General features: G+C 44.2%; 1 protein-coding gene across 1 annotated transcript in view; it reads left to right on the top strand.

The window, feature by feature from the left end:
• Positions 1-14,747, top strand: part of NUAK1 (NUAK family kinase 1) — a 76,418-nt gene extending 61,671 nt beyond the window's left edge. Inside the window, exons 5-7 of the mRNA XM_001098986.4 lie at positions 4,831-4,950; positions 7,107-7,239; positions 10,097-14,747. Of these exons, the coding sequence (XP_001098986.2) occupies positions 4,831-4,950; positions 7,107-7,239; positions 10,097-11,250 (1,407 nt within the window). The 3' untranslated portion in view covers positions 11,251-14,747. The remainder of the gene's footprint in view (positions 1-4,830; positions 4,951-7,106; positions 7,240-10,096) is intronic.
• Positions 14,748-15,681: the final 934 nt, after the last annotated feature.

Below are 15,681 nucleotides of genomic sequence, written 5' to 3'. Positions count from 1 at the left end.
GCTGGTCCCAGGACTGTTCTAGGAGCTTTACATACATTTTCTCTACTCTTCTTACCTATGTGAGGTGGGTTCTAGTCTGAGTCCCATTTTGCAGATAAGGAACTCAAGTAACTTGGCAGGTCCCACCCATCACCTAGTAACGACAAAGCCATGGTTAGCCCCAAGTTCTCCTGGCCCCAAAACATCTGATCTGTGGAGCGCACCACACTTCCTCTTAAACACTGCAGATGACTGTTAGACCATCACTAATTATTATCATTGCCATCAGCATCCTTTCCTATCAGTTAATGTCAGCAAGGTGACACTGAGTTTTCACCAGATAAGCTCATTATTAACAGTGTTCTGGAGTTAATCCTTTTATGGTGGTAAAATATGTGTAACATGAAACTTACCAGTTTTAGGCATACAGTTCAGTGGCATTAAGTATACTCATATTGTTGTATGAGCATTACCATCATCCATCTCTAAAATGTTTTCACCTTTCCCAGCTGAAACTCTGTCCCCACTAAACAGTAACTCCCCTTTCCCCCTCCTCCCAGCCACTGGCAATCTCCATTCTATTTTCCATCTCTATGAATTCGACTACTCTAGGGACCTCATGTACATGGAATCATATAATATGTGTCCTTTTGTGTCTGGCTTATTTCACTTAGCATAACGTCTTCAGGGTTCATCTGTGTTGTAGTGAGGTTAATCGTTTTGAAATATGAATGAATAATCCTTCCTCATTTATCTTTCTAACCCCAATTCTCATGCAGCAGGGAACACCTCCGGAAAGGCTTGATAACAATAAAAAACTCCAAATATTAAGGACCCAAGCCTTGAGTTCCACGGCTCCTTTTGAGAATCGAGGCTGAACTGAAGCACAGGGCAGGGGCAGAAGGTGGTTCTGAACCAGTATAGAGCAGGGGAACAGTCAAAACAACAAGTGAAAATGCCAGCTAGGTACCTTCCTCCAAGGCTTACTTGCTAGTGTGTCAGCAAAATACTACAGCCCAGTCGCCTCGTTGCTGGAAAGTCATCCTCTCCTTTTACAGCTGATGTTCTGTTGGAGAAACTGTACGGCTTGGGAAGATCCATGCACTCCTTCATGTACTTGCTGCCCTTTTTTGCAACCTTCAGCAAAACTTCTTATGCCCTGGAACCTTCAGCTGCTTCACTTTTAGAGCGAGGGGCAGGATTAACATCTCTCAGGGCTCTTTCAGGTCAAAGTAATTCTGAGATGCGATTATTTTTGTTTTATGATGTTTAAAATCAATATTTCTCAAATTTCAGTTTTTCATCCTTTTCATGGATTTTACCTTTCCGCAGTATCCTCACTGCTATTTTACTTAATATTTTTGTTGCGTTCAGGTCACTCTTTAAAGTTCTGTCTATTTGAAAAAGAAGCCCTAAATAATTACCTTAAGTGGAAAACCAGAATCACTTACCAAGAATAGAAGATAAGCTCAAAACTAAGTATAATGGAAACCAAATAGCATTATGAAGTTCCAACTTCGTGTTGGTTGCTGCTGCAGGCTAGGCCCGAGGCCTGGTCTCTTTAATAAATACTAAAGAGATGCTGAAGACACACCAGTGCCCAACCGAGACTTTCTCCTTGACTTAATCCAAAGAACTGACGGTGAATCCAGAAAGGAATGAATTTTTCATTTTATTATTCAACGTTGTTTAATTCCATTATTATTTGGCATCTAAAATGTCTGTATTTCTTCACTGTCAAGAGTCCCTGGCATTGGGGTAAACTCTGCTTCTAGTATAATGAAGGTAATTAACTCTCTGGATTTAAAGTTGGGAAGCAAATATATATTGAGCTCCAACTCTGGGCCAATTACTGTTGTAAGGACTTTACATACTTTTTGTCATTTAATCTCCACCATGGCACAGTAGGGATAGACACTCTTCCTAACACTGTTTTACAGATGAGAAAACTGAAGCTTCAGAGAGATTTCATAACCAGTGGCCGTTTCCCCTCCTATCAATAGTTGATATAAGTTCCATATGGCATTAAATCTTAGAGCCGAAGCCTAAGTTTCAATGGCTCAAGGTTTGAGAACGCTGTGTGTGTGTGTGTGTGTGTGTGTGTGTGTGTGTGTGTGTGTTGATTAATACTGCTTTCCCTTCGAAGTGCCAAGAACACAGGCTAATCTGGATTTCTATTAATCTTGTGTCAGTGGCAATGACAGTTTTACTGGGAGAGGCTGATAAACATCAGTCTGCGAGGATGGGAGTGGGCCATAACATAAACACACTTCTCCAGAACGGCTACAGAGCAAAAGAGGCTGCCCAGATTCGGAGTGAAAACTCCCAGCGTGAGTGTGCACATGTGCAGTGGGTGCCTCTCACACGCATGTGAAGCTCATTTGGTGCCCCAGGCACTGCTGCCAGGCGGGAAGAGAATGCGTTTTCCTGCGTGTAGCCATTCCATGCCTCTTCTGATTGACAGGGCACACTTCATAAAGCTTCCAACCAACTTCCTGCAAGCAAGTCAGGGGCCTTGATAAGAAAGTGGAATTCAGGGCAATTAAGTGCAGTCTGAGCCCAGAGAATGCATTTTCTGAGGATGGTTGTACACCAGCTGCTTTCAATGACATTCCGTTCATTCAGGGATGACTTTTACAAAATAGGCTGCTTCTAGGGGCTGTGACCACAACAGAGCCTCGGTGGTATTCAGGCTGGGCTGTCTCTGGGCATGTGAATCATGCAGCTCTTTTCCAAGCCTCAAATGGAAATCAGCTTGGAGAATGATGGAAACCTACAGGGGCTCAGCTTGCAAGGTTGACTTAGAGTGGAGTGAAATATGCTGGTGACCCAGGGGAAGGTGGCACTGTGGTTTGAAGCTTTAGAGACCCGGGGGTTTATATTGCTGCATATTAGTTACTCGTCTCCTTAAATGAGTAACCTCATCTCCTTAAACCTCAATTTCCTCATCTGTTAAATGAATTTTTCAAAAAATTTGCGGTAAAGTGGACATAACATAAAACTGACTATTTTAACCTTTTTTAGGCATAAAATGCATTCACATTGCTGTGTAAACCAGGTTTTTGTTAAGATTAGATTAAAGAATTTAAAGTGTTTGGAGCAGTACCTGATAACTGGAAGTTGTTCAAAAAGTGGCAATTAAGTTTATCATTATTATTATTATTTTGCATTATGTATTAATCATCTTGTGCTTTTCAAAATATAATGCCTGTTCCAGTGACAAGTGTTTCTTGGGTATGGGCGGGTGCTAAGGAGTGGATGATACAAAGTTAAGGGGAGGATGTGGAACCTGCCAACTGCCTCAGGAAACTCAGAGTCTGGTAGGGAAAGCAAATATATATATGTATGTATATATGCATATATATGTGTGCATATATATACACATATATATGTAAAAATGCTGTCATGAATAACACATAAAACATTTCAAGAAACCAAAGGAGAAGAGAATGATTCCAAGGAGCGTGGAGTACAATGGAAACAAGGCTAGGTGAAACATTTGCATGAAACTTGAAGGTTATGAAGCACTTTTACACTCACAGTCTCATCTTTTTTTTTTTTTTGGAGATTGAGTCTCCCTCTGTGGCCCAGGCTGGAGTGCAGTGGTGCGATCTTGGCTCACTGCAACCTCTGCCTCTCGGGTTCAAGTGATTCTCATGCCTCAGGCTCCAGAGTAGCTGAGATTACAGGCATGCACCACCATGCCTGGCTAATTTTTATATTTTTAGTAGAGACGGAGTTTCTCCGTGTTGGCCAGGCTGATCTCGAATTCTTTTTTTTTTTTTTTGAGACAGAGTCTTGCTCTGTGTCCCAGGCTGGAGTGCAGTGGCGCGATCTTGGCTCACTGCAAGCTCCACCCCCTGGGTTCACGCCATTCTCCTGCCTCAGCCTCCCGAGTAGCTGGGACTACAGGCGCCCGCCACCACGCCCGGCTAATTTTCTTGTATTTTTAGTAGAGACGGGTTTTCACCATGTTAGCCAGGATGGTCTCGATCTCCTGACCTCGTGATCCGCCCACCTCGGCCTCCCAAAGTGCTGGGATTACAGGCTTGAGCCACCGCGCCTGGCCTGATCTCAAATTCTTGACCTCAAATGATCTGCTCGGCCAAGGTCTCATCTCGATTGATTTATTTTTCTTCTTATTCTTATGATAATCCTGTGAGCTAGAACAGGGAAGGGATCATGGATTCCCATTTTCTGGTGGGTAAACTGAGGCTCAAGGTCACTGAGTGACAGATGGATAGGTGCAGAGTTGGGCTGAAATATGATGACTCAAAACCCAATGCTGTGAGTCAATTAGTCCACTTCATCTCAGGTCACAAGACAGTCAAAATACAGTTCTGATCAGGGTGTGAGTGGATACAGAGGTGGTATCACCAGTTGCGTAGGTCAGGGGTTTTCCACAGTGTGATATGCACGCCACTGCAGATGCAGTATGATTGGGTAGACCACAGAGGGAGAATTCCTAAATTAATAGTTACACGCTTTAAAGTTCATCAGAAACATCAAGCCAGTGATTTTGTGAATGTTATTTCTCAGAGCAAGTCTAAATTAAAGTTTAAATAGAGCATCCATTTAAAGAGTAATTTCTAAGTAAGTCGCAAAGCTTGTAGTCTGCAGATTTGGTAGAACTTGTGATGGTTGCCAAGGACTGCAGCTAGGAAACACGGACCTGCTTGGGCTGAGTGGTCCTTTATGAAGACTCAGGGCTGGAGAGAAAATGGCGATCCAGCCAGCAGACCAACCCAGGTGCTGTTCATCCACTCTGTGTGCTGTGTGGTGTGAACTGATTCAACACAGACATAATCTGGAATGCTAACAAGTCTCCCTGGGTCTTGCTTCTCTTTGTAGATTGCTGACTTTGGGCTTTCCAACCTGTACCAGAAGGATAAGTTCTTACAAACGTTTTGTGGGAGTCCACTCTATGCATCTCCTGAGATTGTCAATGGGAGACCTTACCGAGGGCCAGAGGTGAGCAGCTTGCCCGATGCATATGGGGCGGGGGAGGGGAGGGAGAAGAGGGAGGAAGGGCAAAAATTGGATTTGAGAAATGCTTAAAAAAACAGAGCCTAAAAAAGCAAGCAAGGAAAACTTTTCCTTATATGATTATAAAAGCAATAATATATACTCCTGGGAGGAAATTTGGAAAACCCAGAAAAGCCTAAAGGAGAAAATAAAGGTACCTGCCATCCCCCCACAAAAGAGAATCACTTAATACTTTTGTGACTTTTAAACTTTTCCCAATGTAGATCTCTACATTTCAAAACTAATTGAGATTAAGTTAATAAAAGGCAAGATATACATATGTATATGACACACATATGTATATCTTGCCCTTTACTATCAAAACTATCTTGTGACACTTTCCAAATTCATTATTAAAAACATGATTTTCAGCCAGGCATGGTGGCTCATGCCTGTGATCCCAGCATTTTGGGAGGCCGAGGCGGGCAGATCACGAGGTCAGGAGATCGAGACCATTCTGGCTACCATGGTGAAACCCCGTCTCTACTAAAAAATACAAAAAAATTAGCCGGGCGTGGTGGCAGGCACTTGTAGTCCCAGCTACTCGGGAGGCTGAGGCAGGAGAATGGCGTGAACCCGGGAGGCGGAGCTTGCAGTGAGCGGAGATCGTGCCATTGCACTCCAGCCTGGGCGACAGAGCGAGACTCTGTCTCAAAAAAAAAAACAAAAAAACAAAAAACCCACATGATTTTAATGACATTTTATTGATGAATATAGCATAATTTATTTAGTAATGTCTAGATGTGAACATTTAGTTTTTTCCCTATTATATCAAAACAGACACAAAAAACAAAAAATTGCCTCACGCTGGAGTAAATATCTTTTTTTTGTATATATTTTTGGCAGCATGCATATCTGACTAAGGAAATACATTTTAATGACATCTTCTAATTCATGAGAAATACATTTCCCTACATGCTAGTGTTTCAAGGGCCACTGTAAGATATGGGTATGTGGAAATTTTATTTTGAAAATGAGTGAGTTGTGCGTGATGATTCTCTTTTTGAAAGATGGTTCTCTTTTCAGAGAAGTTCATCCACTCAGTATCCTTTAAATAGCCGCTGCTCAGTGTGTTGAAATGTTTTCTTTTAAATATTTATCTGTTTGAGAGTGTTTTGGGGCAGGGCTGAAGGGTAAAGAGAAGGATGCCAAGACCATCTATCAACTGCAATGAAGAGAAAGTCTTTCTAAAATAAGAATGCGAGGGAGGAGCATAGAACTCAATTTACAAACTTGTACAAACTCAACACTAAATTTCTCGTAGATAATGAATATTTTGGTCTTTGATGACCTGTTTTTTGAGGTTACAGGCTGGCAGCCTGTGATCTGGTCAGCAAACTCCTTTATTTGGCCACCTTAGTTTTTATTTTTAAAAATTGAGCAAACATGTAATAATTAGGAGATTTCATATAAAAGTTTGGTTTCTGACTTCTCTTGAAAAACCAAAGAATCTAGTAGTGCTGGGCCCACATTACTACATGGCAGCAATTAGCTAAACAGAGGTTGTCTGCCTAAGACGGGTGAATGTACTGTACAGTTTGTCTCCATCCCCAACACTCTATGTCGTAACCCCAATTCTTTCTTGCTTTGTGTATATCTGTTGTTTGCTTGGCTCTTACAAGATTTCAGTTTGTAATTCCTGATTCATTTGAAGAAAGTGCAGGAAGGAATTGATTCCTGGATTAGGAATGAAGAGCCCCACATCCCAGTTTTACCTCCATCACTGGGGCAGGGCCTCTGGAGAAACCATTTAGGTTCTTCCTGCCTCAGTATTCTCATCTGTCAAATGGGGCTGAAAATAGTCCTGGCCCTAACTGCTTCACAAAATTGTAGTGAGGATTAAATAAGATAATCTGTTTAAGAAAGTACTTTACCAATTGGGACCACTGGCCTCTGTTCAGAATGGAAAGGTCAGGCTCTGTAGCAGGTCCCAGCTGCATTGCTGTCAGATGTCAGGCTGTACTGGGAACCTGTCTTCCACGTGCTAAATTTAGTTCCTGGGGGCATTGGGGGTGGCTGCTCACAGGCTGTGATGCTAATGGTTTGGAAGGCACCTTGGGATCTGTTTCCCAGCTCCTATATGTGCTGTCTCTCTGCTTCAGGTGGACAGCTGGGCCCTGGGCGTGTTGCTTTACACCCTTGTTTATGGAACAATGCCCTTCGATGGTTTCGATCACAAAAACCTCATTCGGCAGATCAGCAGTGGAGAGTACCGGGAGCCCACGCAGCCCTCAGGTGCGTGCCCTGTGGAGGGAGGGCCAGAGGTGGAGGGGAGAGAGACCTGTTTACCCACTCTCATTTTCTGCGTTTGTTTTAGTATGTCTGTCTGGAGTCTCCTGGTTTTCCTCTTTCTTCTTCCCAGAAGCATCATCCTTGGCAAAGCTTGCTTGTTAGGCTGCTTTCCCCAAACCTTCCCAAAGGAACTTTTCAGAGCGCACATTCTAGGAGTCCTGTTTGCTTGCTGTGTGGATCTGGGCAAGTCACTTAAGCTCTTTGGATTCAGATTCTCCACCATAAATACAAATTTTGGAAAAGGTATTAGACGAGGTCTCTCCCAGTCTGAGTAGACATAGAAACCACCCACCTCAGAATGTAAATACTGTGAGGGTGGCCACTGCTCTGTCTCTCACTCCTGTGCCACTGGCATAGGGTATGGCTCATGGGCACTGTCTCATTATTAATTTCTGCATAACAACTCTACCCCATCTGCCCCCACAAAACAAACTCAGTGGTTTACACAACCTTGAAATCATCTCTTTCACTCCTGTGGGTTGGGAGGTGCTCTTCTGGCCTTCCTTGGGGTTTTCCCTACAGTTGTAAGCAGATGGCAGCTGGGGCTGCTGCTGGGGCTGAACAGTGGACCTTCCTCGGTGCCCTCTGAGGTGCCACCCCACAGTGGCAGCAAGGGGTTCTAAGAAAGAGGAATAAAAAGTTGCTGAGCCTTCTTTCTTTTTTTAAAATTTGTTTTTCTTGAGACAGTGTCTTGCTCTGTTGCCCAGGCTGGAGTGCCAGTGCTATGTCCACGCTTGTACCCAGATTGTGTCATATCTGCTGTGTTCTGTTGGTCAAGACAACCACAGTCATGAGCTCCATCTCTTGATGGGAAGTATCATGCCTGTACAGGGAGTGTGTACAGCTGGTCATCATTGGTCATTTTTGTTAAAAAATGAAGTTAACATTGGCACTTCATTTATATACATACTATACACATGCATATATATACACACACATATATATGTATATCTGTATATCTGCACATACACAGTTGATTCTCATTATTCATAGTAGTTATGTTCTACAAAGTTGCTAGAAACACTGAATTTGTGAATACTGAACTATTGCTCCTAGGGGAAATAGAGGGTTAGATTCCTGAGAGCCTCTGCTCACAATATTTTTGTCAACTGATTGATATATAACCTTGTTTTATGTGTGTCTCTGTTTAAAGACACCTTATTTAATCTATATTATTAGTTCATTAACATCAAACTCAACAGCCAACAGCACTGTAACTCATGCCTGAACAAAGCTGATCTAACACACTTATCTTCTCCATAAGGCACATCACAGCCTTCTTGTGCTAGGAACACTAAACAGTGCTTCAGCACTGTTTTGGGGGGTCATTTAAAATGGAGGAATCGCCAATAAAAATTCCAAAAAGTGTGAGAAACACAGCACTAAATAGACTGAGAAAAAGACACTTTGTATAATAGTATGAGATCTGAAATAAGAAGGCAGAGTGTTGCCTTGTTTGACCTTAGCTGTGAATACATACGTGTGTTGGGTGGGGTGACTCTAATTGTTTGCTGCTCTGTGCATATGCAAAAATGACTGCAAAAGAGCTGTGAATATTGATTTTGAGGTTACAAATAAATTTTAGCGAGTAGACAAATTTGCAAATACAGACCCTATGGATACTGAGGCTAGACTGTTGTATGTGTATATATATAGATATGCATTCTCTCTCTCTCTCTCTATATATATATATAATTTTTTCAACAAGCCAGCCTATTCTTTTTGGAAAAATTCAGAGTGACCTCTAAAGTGGTCTTCTTTGCCTCACCAGCTAACTGATGTCAATGCGGTTCCTGGCACATTGTAGGGGTTCAAGAAATACTTATTGAATGACTGAGGATGATCATCTTGGTACTTTTCAGAGGTGTTTCTTGCCCCAGTCCCTTTTACCAGGCCTTTGCCAGCTTCTCATTCGCCTATATAAGCAGCTGAGGGGAGGTGGCAGCTTCCCAGAATATAATTCACCCCAATTGGGGGAACACAGTTTGAACCTAAAAGTCAGTTTATAAGCTGTGAGAGTCAGTTGGTTCCTGTGGCCTTCTCAGCATCCCTTTAGGGGTTTTCCCTAATTGTCTGGCAGCAGAAATTTGCAAGTAGAATTTTCAGACAGGCTGTGAATGGGTAGCAGATATAGATCACTTCTCTGATCTGACAGCTCAGTAGGAGAAGGCTTATGTCAGAGAGGGAAAGAAGGCGAGCTCACTGAGTATTGGTCTCAGAACCTGGCCAGGACCTTGGGGGGAGGCCAGTTTCGGAGACAGCTGCTCTTACTGCCCAGGTGTGTCAGGTAAGTGCCTCTGAGCCACACTCCATGTTCTGTCTCTGGCATGCTTGCCCAGTGACTGCAGGTGCTGTGTGTTTATACAAGCCCACCTGTGGAGGAATAAAGAAAGCAATGGTGATCTACACCTGTTTTTCCTTTGGTAAAATGATATTCGCCAAAGGAATGGTGGGGCACCTCTCGGGGTCAAGTCTGGATTCTTTCTTGGTTACCTGACCTTCCACATTTTCTAAAGATTCAAGATGATGAAAAGCTTCATAGCTCTATGACATTTCCTCACTTATAGGGAAAACATGCCACCATGTGATGGCACCCCGGCCTGTTCCAAGTCTTGATTACGCTTTTGATGGATGGTCTGAAAGGCTGGGGCATCCTGCTCCATAATGTGACTGGACCAGGTCTCCAAATGGATTTTTCCTAGAGGGAGTGTGTGTCTTTCATCACTGCTGGAGGGTCCCACTATCACAAAGCTAGAAGCTCCCACGTAATGCCCGATTCTTTTTGTCCCTTGTCCCTTAGATGCTCGAGGACTCATACGGTGGATGCTGATGGTGAACCCCGATCGCCGGGCCACTATTGAGGACATTGCCAACCACTGGTGGGTGAACTGGGGCTATAAGAGCAGCGTGTGTGACTGCGATGCCCTCCATGACTCTGAGTCCCCACTCCTGGCTCGGATCATTGACTGGCACCACCGTTCCACGGGGCTGCAGGCTGACACCGAAGCCAAAATGAAGGGCCTGGTCAAACCCACGACCTCTGAGGTCATGCTAGAGCGGCAGCGGTCGCTGAAGAAATCCAAGAAAGAGAATGACTTTGCTCAGTCTGGTCTGGATGCAGTGCCTGAAAGCCCATCCAAGTTGAGTTCTAAGAGGCCCAAGGGGATCCTGAAGAAGCGAAGCAACAGCGAGCATCGCTCTCACAGCACTGGCTTCATTGAAGGTGTAGTTGGTCCTGCCTTACCCTCTACTTTCAAGATGGAGCAGGACTTATGCAGGACTGGTGTGCTCCTCCCAAGCTCACCAGAGGCAGAGGTGCCGGGAAAACTCAGCCCCAAGCAGTCGGCTACGATGCCCAAGAAAGGCATCTTGAAAAAGACCCAGCAGAGAGAATCAGGTTACTACTCTTCCCCAGAGCGCAGCGAGTCTTCGGAGCTGTTGGACAGTAATGATGTGATGGGCAGCAGCGTCCCCTCCCCCAGCCCCCCAGACCCAGCCAGGGTGACCTCCCACAGCCTCTCCTGCCGGAGGAAGGGCATCTTGAAACACAGCAGCAAATACTCAGCGGGCGCCATGGACCCGGCCCTGGTCAGCCCTGAAATGCCCACACTGGAATCCCTGTCAGAGCCTGGTGTCCCTGCCGAGGGCCTTTCCCGGAGCTACAGCCGTCCTTCCAGTGTCATCAGCGATGACAGCGTGCTGTCCAGCGACTCTTTCGACTTGCTGGATTTGCAGGAGAATCGCCCTGCCCGCCAGCGCATCCGCAGCTGCGTCTCTGCAGAAAACTTCCTCCAGATCCAGGACTTTGAGGGGCTCCAGAACCGGCCCCGGCCCCAGTACCTGAAGCGGTACCGGAACCGGTTGGCAGACAGCAGCTTCTCCCTCCTCGCAGACATGGATGATGTGACTCAGGTCTACAAGCAAGCGCTAGAGATCTGCAGCAAGCTCAACTAGCACTCCAGGGTGCCGGGGGCAGGTGGGGGTACGAGGGAGGAAGGGGAGCAAGACTTGGGCTCATAGGCTGGTTACCTCTTTGCTGGCCATGACAACAGACTGAAAAAGGATTGGCACTGTCTCACTTGGCCAAGTTTGCAGCCTTGAGCCAACACTTAAAAGGGAGGGGTGGGCTCTTCTGCCAGTTCTGACAACTGTCAGTCAGAATTTGGGCCCTATTTGGCATTTGCTTTATGGCACCTCCTAGAGGACCAGCTGTCCAGGAGAGGTGGTGTTGACTGGCACTCAGTGGGTAGAGAGGAAGCATATGGGGAGGGAGCATTTCCTTAGAAGTTATCCAAATGCTTCTGGAGGAGGGGCAGGAGACACTTGGGCTGTTTGCCTTGGGTGAGCCCGAAGAACTTGCCCCTTTTCTCCTTGCATTAGCAAGCTAGGTCTGGCTGCATGGAGCTGGCAAGTAGATTTCAGCAACTTGAGCTTGAGTTGATGATCAATTAATAGTGGCTGCCGGTTGTGCTGGTGTGAGTGGCCCACATCATGGGGAAGGAGGGCTGTGATTGACTAGTAATGGCTACCACGGGAAAGGGAAGGGAAGCAGTAGCACTAATGCTATGTAGTTGTTATCTTTGATCTGGCTGGGCCCTCGGAATTGGGTTTAGTCATCCTGTGGGATCTATGTTAACTCTTTCATCCACTGGTGAGGCATTTGTTAATTTGCTACTCAACTTTGAGGAAAGACAGGGCCTTGGTCAGAGAGAGAACACTCTGAACTCTGCTAAGGACATAGAGTCAGCCCATGGTGATTTAGCTCCTTGCTGTTCACCTCCTCTTTCCTGATGTCTGCCTTGCTCTACAGCACAACCTCTTGAGTGTGGACAGGGAGAAAGATGATGGTGTCAGAGGTAAAAACTATTGTATATGACAGGGCACAAGATGGTCTGTGATCTTTGCACAGATGAATGGAAGTTGATGTGCACCAATAAGAGGCAACTTGTCACTTTCTTTCTCAATATTAACTGGAATGCTGCCTCTTGGGTTCTCACATGCATGGATGCTTTGAGTTGGACGTGCTACTGTCCATAGTTTCCAGAGGATTACCTGGCTCAACCATTGGCTCTGTTCACCAATGACAAATGGTTTGTTTCCCCATCCACTGAGTGTAGCATCCTCAGAGGTAGATAAGTTTGCTTCTAGGGAGTTAGATGTAGGTGGGATATTGGGATGAGGAAAGGAAAATCAGGTAGACGGTGCTTTTTTCCCCCAAATCTAAGTATTCTATGTCATGGTTTTAAACTTTGACATGAACTCCTGGGCTTTGGGGGAAAAGAAAGTTCCATTCATTTAAATGAATAAGGTGTTGAAAGAGTGCAGGGGGTTGGGAGGAAGCATGTAAGAGAGTGAACATTTCCTTAGATGTCACCCAGATGGTTCTGGGGGAGGTAGAAAAGAGGTGCGGCAGGACTCTTATCTTAAAAAGTAAAAAAAAAGAAAAAGAAAAAAAAAAAAAGAAAAAAACATTAGATATGTAATTTCTAAACACCCGGATCACAATGACAAGATGCCACTTCAACCATGGGACACCTTCAGGATTCTAGGTTTGGACTTCCTGGTCTCTTTGGGATGACTTCAGATTCTGCTGGCCAAGGCAAATTGAACTCATTTCAAGATGGCCACCACTGGTAGCCATGTAGATAGACAGGAAGACCGGTCTTGGGAACATCTTTGGAAAAACCAACAAAAAATAGTTCGTAGAGAGAGAAGAAAAAATTCACCTTACAGTGCTAAGAAAGTGCATCAGAATGGAATTGCCCTTTCCTTAAGGAGACAGTTTGGTTTCTCCCCTTGCCACCGGCTCTGGTGTTTTGGCTTGTGCATTCCTTCAGGTTGAGCTGAGCAGTGTGTTATGGGAAGCTGCTCAGTTTCCTTTCATTCAATTCCACCTCCTTCCTGAACTCTAATAGAGGTTAAAAGGGAAAAAAAAAAAATCTGTAGATAGCAAATTGTGCGTGTGTGGGGGGCGGGGGGGATGGGGGTGTGGGTGCATGGAGGGCAACCTGCAACTCTGAGCTCCCTACTTCCTGCCTCATTTCATTCTGGCTTTTCTAAATAGCCTATGCTGCTGCCCTGCTGGCCCCTTGCGCACGGCAGCTGGCCGTGTCCTTAGCTGTCAGTATGACTTAGATCTAGCACCAACCTACTGGTTGATGTCCTTTTTCCTTTTGCCAAGTGATTGAGTCTGTTTAGTATTTTCCATCATTCTAGTGTTTAAATAAAAATGACACTATTGAGGAAAGTCAGTCTACTCCCTTCTTCCTCCCCCCAAACACGTGTTCTCTTTCGTCAGGAAACTCAGCCAGTGGACTGTGGCAGAGCAAATCCTCCACTCAGAGGCAGAGACTCTGAGTTAAGTCATAGGTGGCCTTAGGCATCTGCATTGTTTGTGGTGGTTAAGTTTTCCTTCCAGTGAGGGCTGGAAGGATGAATTAGCTGGTCCCTGAAGCCCTGCTTAGCTCTGACACTGCCAACATCCTCTGATTCTAGGTGTGATGTTGACTGTCTTTTCAAGGAAGAACTTGCAATAGAGGGAAAAGCCGTTAAAGCAGCTCCCTGCTTCATCATTAAGTCCTGTCATCCCTACCAGCCAATCCCAGTCAAAGAAGTTATGCTTTATTCACTTCCGTGGAATTACAAGTGAGAGACACTTTTAGGACCTGATGGACAAAGCAGGAGATTCGCTGTCAGCTTTCCTGGTCCTCTCCTTGCTTCCGTGGGCCTTGCACCGTCTTAGTTTACACATCTGCCAAAGGGGTAGAATTACACTTCTTTTTACAGGTAAATTTCAAGGCACGATCAGTTTTCAGGAAGTGCTTCAAGACCCCAGGTGAAATGAAAATGCTAAGTACCCTCTGAATTGCCATCCCTGTTACCAGGTGCTGCTTCTTCAGATGATGGGGAGCACTTTTCAGGGTGAAATTCAGGCGAGTTTTGCCCAGGCCTGCTGTCTTGAGTACAAATGTGAATGATCGACTGACTGCTTGTTGCCAAACTGGAAATGTTCTGTAGGGATTTACTGGCATGGTATCATTCCTAGAAGAAAAAAAGAGAGAAACTTGACTGCACATTAAAAAAAAAAAAAAAAAAAAAAAAAATCCACGTTGTGACTTTTATTTAATTTCTATTTTTTTTTTTTTTTTTGGTAATAAAAAGTTGACTTTTTTTATTTGAATTTGTCTTTTTTATTTATTGGTCTGAAAGGCATTTCAAAGGTATTATAATAATATATTGGTGTAATTTAATTGGTGCAACATGCTTTATGGCTCCTGTCAAAATTGGTTTTCACTCATTTGATTGGTTTGAGCCCAGAACAGCCTACAGGGGAAAAAAAAGCTGGATAACTACCCAAAGTGTTTGTATTTTTATTGGAAACTGATTTTTGTTTCATTTCGGTTTTTGTTTCTGTTTTTATTTTTAAATTAAATAAATTGCAATGAACTGAACCAGAGAGCTTGCTTCTTTATTTGGTGGTTTTTCTTAGTCAAGTAAGTGACAGAATCAATATAAGTAACAGACACCTACCCAAATGAGCTTAAGCACAAAAGGGAATTTATTCGAAGTTCTCAGAAGAGGAAATGCAGCTTGCAGTGCAGCTGGAATTAAGAATTGGAGTGGTGGATTGAAGAGGACAGTATACCCTCTATTCTGCTTCTCTTTGCGTATCAGCTTTCTTCTCCTTTTATACTCTGGCTTTCTCCTCCCTGATTATGGAACCTACCTTGGCTTATCCCATAGCTTCCAAATTTACATGTTCTCAGTCTTGGTTTCCAACAGAGACTACTCACCAGGTTCCTTAGTTCTGAACTCTAGACGTCATCAAAGGCTAACACTCAGCCACGCTTTTCCCCCACATTGCAGTTTCCTGTGCCTGCCCTTTCCCTAGGCACTCCCTTCTATCCCAAGGGCAGGAAGTTGCTAATCTGATTGGGATTAATCAGAGTCCAAGATCAGTGGGTCATGATTTCCTAATGGGGAAGGCCACTCGCGGCTCTGCCTAGAATGACATAGTATCTTAAGTCCCATTTTGCCACTGTTTCTTGTGCAAATAGACCCTCCACAAAGCTCTTGGAAGGAGAGGTGCATCATAGAACAAGACTGAAGAGTTCCTGGATCCTGGTCATAGTATCAAGTGACATCAAACCCTACCCTAGTATCAAATATGAGAGAGTGATGCTGTGCACAGAATAGTAGTGTTATAGGATCCATGCCAGAAAAGTCTGACTTTCCAAATAAATTACAACTTGCACCCCTTTTCTAGTTTACTGGAAGAACATCTGATGTAGCATTGCCATATTTAGCAAATAAAACTATAGAATGCCTAGTTACCTTTGAACTTCACATATACTATGAATAATTTTTCAGTATAAGTGTGTTCCA

Source organism: Macaca mulatta, chromosome 11 (genome assembly GCF_049350105.2).
Source record: "Macaca mulatta isolate MMU2019108-1 chromosome 11, T2T-MMU8v2.0, whole genome shotgun sequence".
In the NCBI taxonomy this organism is placed as follows: domain Eukaryota; kingdom Metazoa; phylum Chordata; class Mammalia; order Primates; family Cercopithecidae; genus Macaca; species Macaca mulatta.
The sequence above is the reverse complement of the archived record's forward strand: the minus strand, read 5'-3'. Positions and strand labels throughout refer to the sequence as shown.